Source organism: Vespa mandarinia, chromosome 5 (genome assembly GCF_050613455.1).
Source record: "Vespa mandarinia isolate Hongniang chromosome 5, ASM5061345v1, whole genome shotgun sequence".
NCBI classification, from domain to species: Eukaryota; Metazoa; Arthropoda; class Insecta; order Hymenoptera; family Vespidae; genus Vespa; species Vespa mandarinia.
In genome coordinates, this window is record NC_140814.1 from 1975327 (window position 1) to 1991969 (window position 16643).

The following is a 16643-nucleotide window of genomic DNA, read 5'->3' on the forward strand; positions in this document are numbered from 1 at the left end:
AATTAATCATATCCATTACAATATTCATTCTCTATTTTTTTTATCTTGCTCTGTTAATTTTAGATACTTCGTAAAAAGTAAAGTCACACTCCTATCTTACTGCTCTACTTGAATCGTGGATAAGATAGAGCACACACACGTACACACATAGTGATATAGAGAAGTATCTCACGGGTCGATTTTCTCTACATCAACAGAGTTCAGCGGCATTGTCAGTGCTGTCAGTTGACGAAAGAAGTGGACCTAGTACAATAAAAATGGTAATTTTCTGTAATCTGAAGATTCTTTAATGGGTCATAATTATGTTAATTACGTTTCCCGTTAATACCATTCGTTTCATTCGTAGTCGTTCGGTGAAAAAATTGCATCGATAATGCAAAGGCCTGGCCAGGATCCTGTCGCTAAGGACGATGTTCCCTGGTGGATGAAGTATGCTGCGCGAGGGCTCGGCACTGTAGGCGGTTTCAGTTAGTTTTTATATATTTTTTTTGTCCTTTATAATGCTTCATTCGTATATTCTAATATAGCTTGATTTTATATTATGTATATCAATTTCACTTATTGCAAGTAATTATTTTTTTATGAAAGAGATATACATTTTTAGGTTGTTCCAAATAGAATATTATATATTATTTTTATATTAGTATGAGTATCCACGATACAATCACATTTATATTTGTTACAGTCGCAATCTTTCTGGGAGTTTGGAATTGTGCATCGATTTTATTTGCTTCGATAATCTGTTTTCTTAGCGGTATATGGCAGATGTTAGCTGGTTTTATAGTTCTGATGATTGAAGCACCTTGTTGTTGTATGTTCATCGATTTTGTCCAAAACTTAAGCGATATGGTGGAGAGCAAACCTTATTGGAATAGAGCAGCAGCTTATTGTTTGTAAGCGTTATATATATACATATATATATATATATATATATATATATATATATATAAATTTTTAACTCTTAATTATTGTTTACAATAATATTTCATTGATAACAATTTTAGAATTTCAGATAATACCGTCGTGTATTTTTTATTATTTTAGATTAGCATTGCCACCTGTCTTCCTTTGTCCAAAAATAGAAAGCATACTTGGTAGCGGATTTATTTTCGCGACTGGTATTATATATGGATTAATGTCAGTTGGAAGAAAGTAAGTAAAGATTATTAAGCATTATTAAGTATTATTTTATAAATTACATAGGCACCATAATTATATCATATTTATACACAAATTTTGTAAAATAATATATAATCGAGTATACGATAATTGACATCAAAGTAACAAAACAAATGATACAAAAGGTTCAGATTTTGTGAATTTCAAAGTTATTATAATTTCTTGTGTATCTTTTTCATTGTCATTTGTATTTGCTTTCAATAATGGGAAAGAAAGTTTGGGATATTCATGCGTCAAACAATGCACATATAATTTGCTTATGGATGGATTTTTATCACTGTGTTGGTTTTACCTGCGCTCATTGAAATTATTGCTTTGGTTTTTGTAAATGTATGTTTAAAATCAGGATAACTCATACAAAGTTTAAAATTATATTGGGGACTAAAAATTATGTAGAGCATTTTTGTGAACGTATTTTAATGCTTTTAAATATTGAAAATAATGAAAGATATATATATATATATATATATATATATATATATATGTATTTATATATATGTATTTATATATATGTATTTATATATATACAAATTGAAAGAACGTGTGTCAATATTTTTACTAATGAACTGACACAATAACAGAGGAACCAGGCCCGACCCGACAGGAATGACGTCGTCGGGTGTGGGCTCCCCACAGGGTACAGTACCTCCTACTACAGATCACCATACCACACTCATGGAGGATCCTGATGTCTGGAGGCCTACATAAAACATCAGATATTCATTGTACCACTTCACTAACCAGGCAATAATATATAAAATTCAATGTTATCCCTATGTGAATAGCCTCATCGCATTCGTAAATATGGCAGCTTGTAGCATACAAGTTGTACATCATTAGCTAATTCTATATGTCTCATAGTGAAGAATTCGTGCTTGTCTTGTTTGCTAATTTGTTTATATGCTGCTTACGTAACCTTTCTATTTTATGCAATTGAATTTGATAACTAGCATATGATTCATCATCATAAACTAATATTCAATCATTACATTTTCAATGTATTTTTACATTATATTTATTATGCAGCTATTAGGTATTATTTTATTTATTAAACAAGGATAAAAATCACAAAAAATTAATTAATATTTGCATATCAAGGATTATATGTTAAAGGTATTTTTATTTTTATCTTCTGGTTCTTTATATTTTATTTTGAGGATTATGTAATGGCATTCATGCTTATTTATATAAAGTGCATTAAGCAATTCATTTATTACAGCTATATCTAATAAAAAGAAATATCTACTTAGATACAAGCATTATAGCAACATTTAATAAAGCATGTATAATTATAAATATTCGATATTCTGAGGATATATAATGCAGGAAATATCCTATTAAAAAATATAATATAATAAATAATTACGTTTATTTTAAGAAAAATGATATATTTCAGGGCACCATGGGGAGAAATGAGATCAACAGCAATGGAAACACAAGCTCCTTCATCAAGTATGCAATCAACGCTCGTTGAAAATGCTCAACCAATGGGATATAGTAGTAAACCTGATAGTAATGTTTGACATTTAACATACATTGGCAAAACAATTCGATATTTCGCGTGAATGGTGGTGTGTTGTAATGACCTGGTCAAATAATTGTTAGGGCTATGAACATCTATCATAAATTATGATACCCATTGCACTAATGCTGATGTCTTATTGAAATTTTGATGTTTAAATAGGCAGTTAATTTTATTTTAAATGTGACCAACAATGCCTGATATAAGCCATTTGTACCTACATATAATCAAGGATGCAAAACGGTTTAGTATTAGTCTTATATTCTTCTGATTTGCATATTATAGTTATGTCAGCATTAAATCGTTTTGCATTTTTGTATATCTGTAGTACACCTCAGGTTACTTATAAACATTATGTTGGCCTATCTTTTTCAAACCTGCTTTATTTAGTATCAAGAAATTTAGGATTAGATAATCAATATACAAGGTCTGTATTGTTAATTACAACTGATATATAGAAATTGAATATATTATTAAGTCTACATTATGCTAATGTTCTTTACAGCTTTACAAAGTGCCAGCTGCATTTTCATCATTGCATCTTTCTGTGACACTTATTTACCAGAAGTTATTTTATTTGAAAAGAAAGAAAAAAATAACAAACAAACAGAATTAAAAATTGTCAAGAACAGTGGCATAGTATATATATTATCTATAAAAAATATGATTTACACACATATTTTTCATATGATAAATATAATACATGAGTATGATTGAGTTTAAAGAATATATTTACTTGCTAATAGTCTCAATAATTAAATATAATTACATGATTTTGAAAGGTTTCTTATATCATTTTAGTATAAGAAGCATTAGCTTTTACAATTGAATGAGTCATTAATATTAATTTTATGGTTTATTATCGTTATAATCAAGTGTATAAATGACGACTGTATTGTATATAGAAATGAATTTACACATCTTTCTTCCATTAGTTTTCATGTTTATATTCTTCCTATATGAAAAGCCTGAAGTAACAAGACGATATTAGGATAATTATTGACACTTCATTTGTTATTTAAGTTTAATTATTATATACTTATGTTATTCAATCTGTTACTGATTTGTTTGACTTATTTTGTGATACAATTCGATAGACTGGTCTACTGTCACACTTTTTGTGTAAGTGTGAATAGGAAGCTATAATTAAGGGTTTCTTAACATATTCCTGTACTATTAATAAGTATCACATTTGGAACATTATGTTCTACTATTTATAACTGTTGTATCTAATATCAAATGTGCCAACGTGCAAATCCTTTTCTTCATTATCTTATCTTTTCTATAATTTTATTAACAACAGTATAGCATTTCATTAGACTAATAATATTTGGTTAAAAATATTATTTTTAACTGCAGCATTATTCCAACTCATTTTCTTCCTACATTCCTTGCAAAAAATTTCATTCATTCATTCAAGATAAAAGACTAAAAATTATTCATTATCATCTAATTTATTAATTATAGTGAAGTACTCATTGTATTGTGATTAACAGATCTATCATAAAAAATCCTAATGATAAATACATAAGAATAGATACATTATTCATTTTGTTGGATTATCATTGTGATTTGTTTAAAAATTAAATATGTCTCCCAATTTATACATTTATGGTAATATCAGGTCAATACATTTAAAAGATTCTACAAACTTTTGAGCATCATTGGTATTATGTCAAGAACATTAACTGCTGTAATAAAACATCACCATTCGTGGTACAATATGATTCATGTCTATACACATACGCAAAATATATTATAATATAGAAAACATTCACTAATCTAAACAGAGAATGTATGGAATTCACAAAAGTTGACGATAAAGGCTATTTAATTATTTTATTATTTTATTTAATGATATACTTAATTATGAGTCTTTAATATTTCATATTTTCTTTTTATCATTTAATAATAAAATATATAATTTATTGTTTTTAAAACAGATTGGTAATAGGGGTGAAATTAAATCATAAGATAGCTGAATATAGAACAAATATGTATGTGTTAATATAGGAAAGTTATGTGCTGGATGAATCTGCCACACAAATTAATCGTTGAATTTAAACATTTAAGGAATAAAGTATTTCGATGTATGGCAGATATTAGATAGTTATGTAATTAATAGATATAAAATGAAATATGCGCTATTTTTATTTATATACATTATGAGATATAATTAGACTTTTTGGAGTTGGTATAATTTCATTTAAATGATTTCAATTTTTGATTTATTGTAACAAATTTCGAGTATGAAAAATATTATTATTTGAAAAATACAAATAAAAAGAAAAATGAACATTTATTTTTTGCACTATATATATATATATATAGACACACATACAAACACACATACAAACACACTGTATTATATATTATATATACAATACTTTGTCAATCTTAAAAATAATTGTAATCCTAAGATTGTGAATCTGAAATTTAAGCATTTGATGCAAAGGTTAACGAATGGAAAATAATTCAATTTTACTGTTTTAACTAGATATATTTAATGGTTATGGTAAATATATATATATAGTTAAAAAATAATAATGTATAAAATATAAAAAACATATTATTTTTATTGATCTTTTGTGTAACACAGAGACGTACGAACTTTCGATTCAACTTATTTTTCAAGAAAAAAAAAAAAAAGATAAAAAATGAAAAGAACAATTTAACGTCATAAATATATAATTCAATATCATTGCATATCATAAATAAATCTATTACGATGTATAAATTAAATGGAATAATCTTGAATGATAAAATTGTGCGTGTGTTACATAATTATTTTGTAATAATTTAAAATAACACACGTCATGAATGTAAACAATAAAAATAATATGTTTATATGTATTCTTAAGAAAGCAATCGAAATTTGTTGTATTGTATGAATGTCCATCACAGGTGTAATATAATAAAATAACTCGTTTGGATATTAAGCATTAAATATTGATGGTTAACGATATCAGAATCATGGCATTAAAGATGTATTTTTGATCAAACACTATAAATAAAAATTTATCCGCATAAAAACTTCTCCGAATATATTTCGTAAAATACAAAAAATATTTTTATTGTATATAAACAATTTTGATTTTCCCGCGTTCATAGTTAAGAATTTGTATTGTCCAATCGTATGTTAGTACTCATTGACGTTTTTTAAGTGGAATACGCCCTCTGTTCTACGACATTTAGCCGAGGCCATTAACCGTTCGGATAAGTTCGGGTGCGAGCACGAGCTCGTACGAAAGTTACATTCCGTTGGGCACCTTCACCATGAGTGTTTTCGCCCGTCCGTCGGTGTCTCGCGAAAAATCTAGTTTTCCTTGTTCGCATTACCATATATAATGCAAAAATATTAATGTACGAAAATCAGACGTGAAAAACGTCTAAGCTAAGCTCGAGTAATGAAGTGTTGTAGATCGTAAAAGAGAAGAAACAACAGTGAAATTTATTATTCTAAAGAAGTTAAGAGGTAACGAAGAGGAAAAACATGGGGAACTGTTTCAGCAGTAGCAGGGATCCGGATAAAGACAACTCTGATAGGATAGGCAATCCCAACATAGATGCTGTGGTATCGCCGACTAGTCCAGTGCCAACACCACCTCCGGATCCTATAAGGCCGGTCCCACAAATTCCAGATGCTAATGTGCCAAGTGCTAAGATATTCGTAGCGCTTTACGATTACGATGCTCGTACAGACGAGGATCTCAGCTTTAGGAAGGGTGAACATTTGGAAATACTCAACGATACTCAAGGAGATTGGTGGCTAGCCAGAAGTAAACGGACTAGAAAAGAAGGCTATATACCTAGCAATTATGTTGCTAAGTTAAAATCGATAGAAGCTGAACCGTAAGTAATAAAAAACTTTCATTTGTTTTTCTTTTCGAATTAAGAATTATAAACGTTTTTTTTTTTTGATCGACATATATCTCCACGATTCTTCTTTACAAACGATCGTTCGATACCGTTGTCGGATTGGCTCGCACGATCTTAGGAAGTATGAATAAGTTACTTCCATTCCATTCGATTTATACTCTTTAAAATGCAACTCACAAAATGTTTTACAGTTATGTATTGGAATGGATAGTGTGATTGGCATCTTTCATAATATTCAAATTTAATAACACACTGATACAATGAAATGTAGTATAAACGTGGATCGTTGCATTGCCCGTAAATAGTACTGTATTTTCTTTGTTACATTTTCACCTATTGAATTTCTCTCTGTATAATAGCCAGCTAATATGACCTTGCTTTCACCAACAGTATTTCTCTTGGCTCTCTCAGCCTTAATAGTTTGGTTGAGCACCTCTGTCTGTTAATCAGTGAAGATAAGCACTACTTCCTTTCCTTTTTTTCCCTCTATGTTTTTAGGTGTACAGAATTTTATATATATATATATATGTATATATATATATATATATATTTATATAATTTACTAACAATTCCATCGCGGATTATTTTATATCAACATTTTTAAACTGTAAAGAGAGATTACCATTACTTTTTGCATTATTTATTACTTGTTTATTAAATTTGTAATGTTTGAAAATCCATAACAATTGGAAATGATAAAAGATAAGAAGATAAAATGATGGAGTAGGATACTACAGAAAAATAAGTATTTCTTTAGAAATCAAGTTACAAGTATTTGTTGTTCTTGGAAGTACTCTAGAAAGACTGTCACACATGTTTGTTTTTATTTTTATTTTATGATTAAATAATATTATTTTTATATTATAAATTCTATAATATTATTATAATTAAAATAATATTATATTTATAGTGGAAGATTAAATGGCTATGAATATAATTTTTATTAAATATGTATACAATGATAAATATTATCTATACTTGATTACTACCTATCTATATTCAATGAATAATGCTCATGCTTATGACACATAGATACGATGATTCTGTATTATTATTACTATTTTTCATAAAAACACGCGTATAATTGTATTAATGTAATCCGATAAACTAATTTCATTATGGTTTTTATATTTTTATTATAATTATATTTCTCATATATTTTTCATGCATTGTGATATATATATATTTTTTTTTTATAATATGGTATTTTTTAAATATGATTTTTAGGTGGTACTTTAGGAAGATAAAACGAATTGAGGCAGAAAAGAAATTATTATTACCAGAAAATGATCATGGAGCATTTTTGATTAGAGATTCTGAAAGCCGTCACAATGATTATTCTCTTTCAGGTAATATATAGCGCTAATGATATTTAAGAGAATTCCTTCACTTTTTAACTTCCATCAAATTGAGTTAATATAAATTATATTTATAGTACGTGATGGAGATACTGTCAAGCATTACCGCATACGACAATTAGATGAAGGAGGCTTTTTCATTGCTAGGCGGACCACATTTAGGAATCTTCAAGATCTTGTTGAACACTACAGTAAAGATGCTGATGGATTGTGTGTAAATCTCTGTAAACCGTGTGTGCAGGTAAGCAGAAACAAAAATCAAATTTGGATGAATCATGTGAAAGATTTTATTTTATTTAAACGGAGTTTAGACAGCTTGTTGCATGTCAAAAAAGAGGTGTTTCTCACGGCATTAAAAATCGTACTAAAAAATTTTCTTTATTGGTTAAATGCACCTTCTAATAAAATGAAAAATATTTAAGAGATTTCTACAAACAGATTTCTATAAGAGAAGTTTGTTATATTAGATTTTGAATAAAAAGAAACTACTTTTGTAGAAATTTCTTCATATGGAATGCAAATACAATTTTGTAATTTATTAAAGTGAAAAAGTAAATATTAGAGCATGTTTTATTTTTAAAAATGTGGTTATAATATTGGTAATTTTGTGCTTTTTTAGAATAATTGCAAATGGTGAAGCAAACGATTTTGCTTACAAATTAATGCGTGTGTTGTGTAGATTGATCATATTGTAAATTTTTGGTATACTGTCTAAACTCCAGTTGAATTTGCTTTAAAGCCAGTCTGCTCAATTTGTAATCCAGTTCGAGAGGAGCATTGTCAGTCCTATATCCAAATGCTCGTATCTCTTTATTGATGTTCTATGAAGAACATAAAATATTAATCAAAGGATAAAAAATTTCATGTTATTAGAATGCTGTGGCTGTTTCATACATGGCTTTGCATCATGCATACACTATTATATCAGCAAGCCAAAAAATTCCTTATTGCATGCTTTTTACAGTGATACAAGACATCAATCCTTATTTTATATACATGGTGTTATTGTGTGTGTGATACAAAGTAAACTTTGTAGAAGATTTCATATCTTAAAAATGTTAAAAAATGCATACATGTGCAATTTAATATTTTCAAAAAGAGGGAAATTTGTTATAGCTTACAGAATTATAGATCTATCAATTAATAAGAATAAATGATATCGTATTTATACATTTGTCCACCTTTCGAACCTCTCGAACCAGTACTGAGTAGACTGGCTTTATGCATATAGCACAAAAATATTTTAATTTTAAATTATATTTTACTATTAAAAGAGTTATCTATTCCTACAGACTATTTAGGGCAATCCAATAAAAAGTGCATGTAAAAAATATTAGAACAGAACCTCGATCATCAATAAGCAAATTAATCCAATCTATTTTTGTTTATTTAATGTTTTACAAATTCCTATTTCGTTATTCCAATAATCGAGGCATCACAATATAAAATACTTCTTCGATTTTAAGAGTTCAGAACTACTACTAGTATTAAATCCACAGATTCATTTATTTTTTTTTTTTTTTTTTTTTTTACATGACATTTATTTTAACATATAAATTTTTACGAAGACGCTTATTTTAAACAAAATTTCTCTTACGTCTACGTAATGATATTATACATTACTCAGGATGATAAAAAATCTATGTAAGATATTTAGTTATATAATAACATTTTAGATATATTACAGTTATAAGGAAATCGAGGTTTGAGAACAACATAGTTTCATAAAAATGTTTCCACAAAGTTCGATATTTGAATAGAATTGTGTTTGTTTCTCTGTTATTGCTTGCCCTACTTCCTGCTGGATTTTCTTGGTAAATTGAATGTCCCAATATAACATAACATGTCATTTTTTCTTCTTAATGCAATTACTTTGAATCATTTTCTCTACACGTACAGCACAAGCCTGTTCTATACGGAATTATGTTCCAAAGGCATTAGATTATAAGCATTCGGCTGGAAACTTAATTCTTTTCATGATTCTTTATGTACTTTATTGTACATCATAGCTTTTTACATAGTTGTTGTATACACGCACATACAGGGACACAGAATGCGCTTAGGCGCTATTTACATAGCACTGTTTCATAAGTTGAGACAATTTAAAGAATTACCAGTGATATTTGTGTGCATAAAATATTTACCAAATGCAGGGTATCTCAGTGACATTTTACTCTGTCTGTATACTACACGACTGTCCATTACATTTAATATATTATCACAAATGAATAAGAATATCACTTATGAAAGACTACAATTAATATAAAAATGTATTATAATTAAAAGATATATTTTTTTATATGTAGCTGAGAGACTCTGCATAGTGATTTAAATTCATCAATTTTTTATAAGGCTGGATTTTTAATCCATTGACTCTTATGCACTGTTCCTAAATTATTATAGTTATACATTTCTAAGTATATTTTGTAAGAAAATTTGAATATGTTACAATAACACAGGTACTGATTACTTCCTAAAGAAAAAAAAATATATATATATATATATACATATACACATCATAAATAAAAATGTGTGTGCTATGGAAGTGGATTGTATGTATATGTTCCTGATATCATATTTCATATACATTATATATATTTAGCATCATACATATGTGGGAATAACTAGTAGATTATATAATCCTATTAAATCGAACGTCACTTCGCATGTAATTAGATAATTTCAGTATTTGCCTTATTTGCTTCATATATAGTAGCAAAGATTTCTTTTCATTTATATGTTGTTGCATTATCATTATATTATATTTTTTTTTATTAAGGGGACTGACCATTTTTTGTTCATATTTATTCAGAAACATTAATTTTTTACTTCCTACTTCCTCTAATGGAAATATTTTGATACAAAGTTCGTCTAATTTTTTTTACACGTGTAAACATACTGTTAGCTTGCAAACAAAAATGTTTAACATTGTTGTTTTGATATTAAAGCAAATGATTAATTAACTTTTATAAATAAGAAAGATCTATCTGATAAGCTAAATTAAAACTCACAAATCCAATTTTGTTACATATATATGTAAATAGATAAGCAAGCATAAATCTTTAACAAAGTCTATATATAATCGTGTTCAATTGATATATTTATCGTTCTTGATCTGTGATCATCTTTTTAACAAGATTAAATAGGTTCATTGAAAATTCTCAGGCATGTTTAGTATGGTGCAATTTATATATCTTCCTAAGCATTAAATTGCAATGCATTCTTCCAATATATGACCTCAATACATAACAATTTATCTCTATCTCCCTTTTTCGTTCTTCTCACGTATATTGTTGAATAATTATAATATAAAAATATGATAAAATTTTCAAATAAAGTATATCAGAGAAAAAAATAATGGATAACATTATGTGTCAATGATTACGAAAGTGGTCTAAGTCATTTGAAATATTAAAAGAAATATTTTTTAACGTGCTATTATTAATATTTTCAAATTACATAAAAGAATTATTTTATAAGAATAAATATACTTAATATTTTTATTTGTCATTTTACAAAAATAATTTTGTAATAATTCAAAGTAAAAATCTAAAAATATTTTAAAACGAAATATATATAACTCATTTGCTTATATGTAAGATACATCTATATATATATATATATAAAGAAAAAAAAGAAGAAAAACAAAATACGAGAAACCTATTTACGATAGGACATGAATAATCGATAAATAGTATAAATAATTGACGAGTAAATTCATACTCTATTATTTTCAATATGTTTATTGTCTTTCAAATAAAGAGAACGTGTGTATGTTATGTAATACATACATAGGATAATTTTTTTAATGGGATATTGGATTGATAGCATACGAAGTAAAATTCGAATACGTCGCAATAAGTATGAATAAAATTTTATTTCTATTATTTGCGTATTTGCACAAATAGTGAGGAGTAAAATTGTCTTCTCTTTTTTTTTTTTTCTTTCAGAGAACGTGTTTGTCAATTCTTTCTCGCTATAAAATATATACGAATGCATACAGACTTTTAAAATGCTACGTTATCATGTCGCTAGCGACGGTGCATTTAACGTTGAGGTTTTTACAGACCATTTAAATTATTCGAAATACGAGTATCTACCCTGTTTACGAAGAGTTTCAATAACTTTATTTAACGTCTGATTCGAACATCATTTGTTAAACAAATTCATGCACACATGCACGCACGCAACCGTTTAGAACCAATCGTATTGATTGGAATTTTACTAACAATTTATTAATTCTTTTTGTTATCAATCTTATCGGATTAATTTTATCGTAAAATTATTATTTATCAAATTCGTACAATACATTTTTTTATATATTTATATATATTGACAATTTTTATGTATTTATACACATACACATATTTATTTATTTATTTATTTATTAACAATTACAAAGATGCTCAGTGATATATTCATTCCTGCATACAACGTTGGCTCCTCGTAACTGCAATGTAAGTAATCTAATTCGTTTAAGGATGATATGAAAAATTTGAATATATTATCCTGAAAAATATTGTTCTAATTTTGATCGATATCGTAATATACATATTCGTCGTTATTAGATGCAAAACATTATATAACACGATCTGTTAATTATTTCGATATAGAAAATACATACATATATACATACATGTACATTATACATATTAATATATATATATATATATATATATATATATATTAAAATTAATGAGAGCACATAAATAATATAGGTGATTTTGCTTTGAGATCTGCTTCTCTCTCTCTCTCTCTCTCTCTCTCTCTCTCTCTCTCTCTCTCTCTCTCTCTCTCTCTCTCTCTCTCTCTCTCTCTCTCTCTCTCTCTCTCTCTCTCTCTCTCTCTTTTTCTCTCTCCCCTCTCTCACTCGCTTTGTATATTCGCGTTTTTTGCTATTGCATTGTATGAACTTTTACGATCATTCGAAACTCATTTAATCGACATATAATGAGTTACATACAATTACAAGACAATAATGTGAACAATTTAGTCGACATTATCTACATTATATAATTTGATCAAATCGTTAAATTTTGTAATAGTATTAGGTATACTTCAAGGCCTCTTTATAATTTATGAGTATGTCGTGTTATTTTTTCTTTAACAGTTTAGAACACTCAGGAAGGAGCTGATAGCACATAATATATTCTTGTTGTTTCCTTAAGTTCATAAGGTTTTCTTCTAACCTGCAAAATAGAAGCACATACATATATATACATATATATACATATATATACATATATATACATATATATACATTAACATACATTAACATACATATATATACATATATACATATATATACATATATATACATATATACATATATACATATATATACATATAATTAGGTAGTCCCCTTAAACCTTTAGCAAGTTTTCATTCCATGCAATAGATTCTGCATTTAGCGCATAGTTGTTTATAGCTTTAGCCACATTATTAAAGGTCTTTTATGTAGGTCTTTATGGGATATATATTGCTTATAAAATGCAAACCGAATACTCTGAGATTTTTTTCTTTCTTCCTTTCTTTTTTTTTTTTTTAACTGTCAGAGTATTTATACTCGTTCTAACACAAACATTTTTTATTCTGCCAGTGAAGAACTATCGAAGATTATTCATAGAAAGCTTTGGTATTAATACAAAAAGGATGCATTTTTGTTTAGAATGGCTTTAGAATATGTTAGCCATTGACTGGCCCGTATCTGGTGTGTTTATAGGTTGAGAAACCTGTAACGGAAGGCCTTAGTCATCGTACACGAGACCAATGGGAGATAGATCGTTCATCCCTTAAGTTTTTACGGAAATTGGGACAGGGTCAATTCGGAGAAGTATGGGAAGGGCAATGGAATAACACAACACCAGTAGCTATCAAAACTCTTAAACCAGGCACCATGGATCCGAAGGACTTTTTGGCAGAGGCACAAATTATGAAAAAACTTAGACATGCCAAGTTAATTCAGCTCTACGCTGTTTGCACAATGGAAGAACCAATTTATATTATCACAGAATTGATGAGGCATGGCAGTTTATTAGAATACTTGCAAGGTAATCTCTTGAATATATATATATATATATATATATATATATATATATATATATATATATTTGTTGTAATATTATGTAATAATTTAAGGCATAGATTAATTGATAAACTTATTTTCTTAATAGGAGTAAGAGGAAGAGCTTTGAAATTACAGCAATTAATTGATATGGCTGCACAAATAGCCACTGGTATGGCGTATCTAGAATCACAGAATTATATTCATAGAGATTTGGCAGCGAGAAATGTTTTAGTAGCGGATGGTAATGTCGTTAAGATAGCAGATTTCGGTTTAGCCCGACTTATCAAAGAGGACGAATACGAAGCCCGTATAGGGGCACGATTTCCAATTAAATGGACTGCTCCTGAAGCTGCTAATTACAGTAAATTCAGTATTAAGTCTGATGTATGGTCGTTTGGTATTCTTCTTACTGAACTTGTTACTTTTGGAAGAATACCATATCCAGGTATTGTAATATGTTTATATATTACAATAATATTTAAACATTTATTCGAAGGACATACAAGGTTGATTATCGTTATTATTTTTTATAGGTATGACGAATGCAGAAGTATTAAACCAGGTAGAACATGGATATAGAATGCCATGTCCACCTGGATGTCCAACGGCACTATATGATATTATGTTAGAATGTTGGAACAAAGATCCTATGAAGAGGCCGACGTTCGAAACTCTTCAATGGAAATTGGAAGATTTCTTCACAATGGAGGGATCAGAATATAAGGAAGCATCTGCGTATTGAGAAACCGAAGAAGACATTTGTAATTTTCAGTTGGCTTTGCACGATCGTCGTATCATTCGTACGTTGAACGATGCCTCGTGCTTCAATAGTACTTTATCGTCGATAGACGAAAAGTCCAGAGTTATGATGAGTATTCATTCGAGATATGAATGCTTGTGATATTTGAGAATATAGTACACTTTATAATAGAATATTAGGGGTCTTTTTATGTTTTGTTTTATTTTTTTTGTTTTTTTTTATATATATATATATATATATACACACACGCACATTAAAGATAAATGATATCATTTATTTTGCTAGTAGTACAATTAATTATTTCTTTTTCATTTATGCATTCAGGCTGCCATAAAATGATATAACGAGTTTGTCAATTCGCCAATTCGTAATTTTACAATGATATTGGCACTTCGATAATTTTTAGAAACAGAAATACATGTTACGTATTATATATACATATATACATATATATATATATATATATATATATATATATATATATATTATTTTAGATATTAACATTAAGAAAACGCGTATAAGTGTAGATATTAACTGCCTTTGACACGACCATGTGTAGCGATCAACGATTATTATTATTATTATTATTATTATTATTATTATTATTATTATTATTATTAATATTATTATTAATATTAATATTATTATATATTACATCATCGTGTCGTCATCGTCGTCATCATCGTCATAAAAAAAATATTAATTACTTGGGAAGATACATTTAAAATAGGTGATATTTTTTCCGTTAAAAGTATTATGAAAAGACAAATCTCTGTCAAATAATTTGGCAGTTTTTACATGATGAACGAATGAATTTTTTATCAAATTTTGACGAAAGGATGGCCTATGAAAGAATTATTAAAGTACTATTGAAGCACGAGGTACCGTTCAAATATAATTGATACGAACATTATGTATCATTCATATAATGAATGACGCCTCGTGCTTCTAATTGCAAATTTCATATATGACGGACCACAGTCCATTAAAGATCATTCCTTCTTCTTCTTCTTCTTTTTTTCTTCTTCTGCTTCTTCTTCTTATACTATAACGAATTAGATTAATTCTTCTACACACAGATTTTAATTTGAGTGAAAATGTATATAAAAAGAATTTTATTATTACGAATTTTGAAAATTTAGAACGGTTGCAACTGGTCCGTCCAAAACAGCTGACGATAACCTAACGAAAAGTTCTTTTTGTGTCTCTACATTAATTGGTGTGTATCCACTTTTTGTCATAATTCGTATATATCAGGTGTGAAAAATACACACACACACACATACACACTCACATACTAAGTATTTTAAGACAATGCAAATAATCTTAAAAAAAAAGATAAATGAAACAATAATAACAAACAACAACAACAAAACCTGTTTTTAAGTGTTCAAAATAAAAAACAAATAACAAGTTAGTCGTCTTCTAAGATCGACCATATGAAAGTTTACAAGAATTTACCTTGAATGTCAATAAGCTAGAATTATGTATACTGTTGATGCATGAACAATAATTATTGATGGATGTACCTTTTGCAAAAAGTGAAGGGTTAACCATATAGATTTCCAAAATAATTAGAGAGCGTTAACGTTCGTTCACAAACTCTTCTTATTTGCATATTCGTGCTGACACAGCTAGATATTTAATCGTTCGTTATATATTCAATAACATTCTGAAGTATTTTTCATTTTTATATATACACACATTTTTATATATATTGTAATTTTACGGTTTTATTAGTCGTTTTACTACAATTTTCACATAAGATCTCTCTATTTTAACATTTTGTCTTCCTTCATTATATACATTTCTTCACTTCCTCGCCCTATCAGAACGAGTTGTAATAATAATAATAAATATTTCCAACGAAAGGAACGA

The 16643-nt window shown here is 27.7% G+C and overlaps 2 protein-coding genes across 3 annotated transcripts; both read left to right on the forward strand.

The window, feature by feature from the left end:
- The first annotated feature begins 98 nt into the window (after nt 1-98).
- On the forward strand, nt 99-5734 carry fwe (calcium channel flower). Of its 2 annotated transcripts, XM_035866944.2 has the most exons (6): nt 99-260; nt 347-467; nt 686-893; nt 1045-1152; nt 1761-1923; nt 2576-2713. In XM_035866944.2, exons 1-5 carry the CDS (start codon nt 258-260, stop codon nt 1885-1887), a joined length of 567 nt encoding a protein of 188 aa, XP_035722837.1. In that variant the 5' UTR covers nt 99-257; the 3' UTR covers nt 1888-1923; nt 2576-2713. The 2 variants fall into 2 exon arrangements, with proteins under 2 accessions (XP_035722837.1, XP_035722836.1); XM_035866943.2 differs by lacking the exon at nt 1761-1923 and having other exon boundaries at nt 2576-5734.
- A 154-nt stretch (nt 5735-5888) lies between these two features.
- Nucleotides 5889-15214, forward strand: Src42A (Tyrosine-protein kinase Src42A). Its single transcript, XM_035866941.2, has 6 exons — nt 5889-6553; nt 7808-7929; nt 8016-8179; nt 13661-13988; nt 14112-14450; nt 14539-15214. The coding sequence occupies exons 1-6, from the start codon at nt 6195-6197 to the stop codon at nt 14745-14747; spliced, it is 1521 nt and encodes a 506-aa protein (XP_035722834.1). The 5' UTR covers nt 5889-6194; the 3' UTR covers nt 14748-15214.
- The last annotated feature ends 1429 nt before the right edge of the window (nt 15215-16643 follow it).

What these genes read in the sequence shown, in the direction of transcription:
- Src42A (XM_035866941.2), top strand. Translation starts at nt 6,195, where the DNA reads ATGGGGAACTGTTTCAGCAGTAGCAGGGATCCGGATAAAGACAACTCT. An exon ending in AAATCGATAGAAGCTGAACC is followed by an intron (nt 6,554 to 7,807) that starts GTAAGTAATAAA and finishes TATGATTTTTAG; the next exon opens with GTGGTACTTTAGGAAGATAA. An exon ending in TCTGTAAACCGTGTGTGCAG is followed by an intron (nt 8,180 to 13,660) that starts GTAAGCAGAAAC and finishes GTGTGTTTATAG; the next exon opens with GTTGAGAAACCTGTAACGGA.
- fwe (XM_035866943.2), top strand. An exon ending in AGAGCAGCAGCTTATTGTTT is followed by an intron (nt 894 to 1,044) that starts GTAAGCGTTATA and finishes TTATTATTTTAG; the next exon opens with ATTAGCATTGCCACCTGTCT. An exon ending in TTAATGTCAGTTGGAAGAAA is followed by an intron (nt 1,153 to 2,575) that starts GTAAGTAAAGAT and finishes GATATATTTCAG; the next exon opens with GGCACCATGGGGAGAAATGA.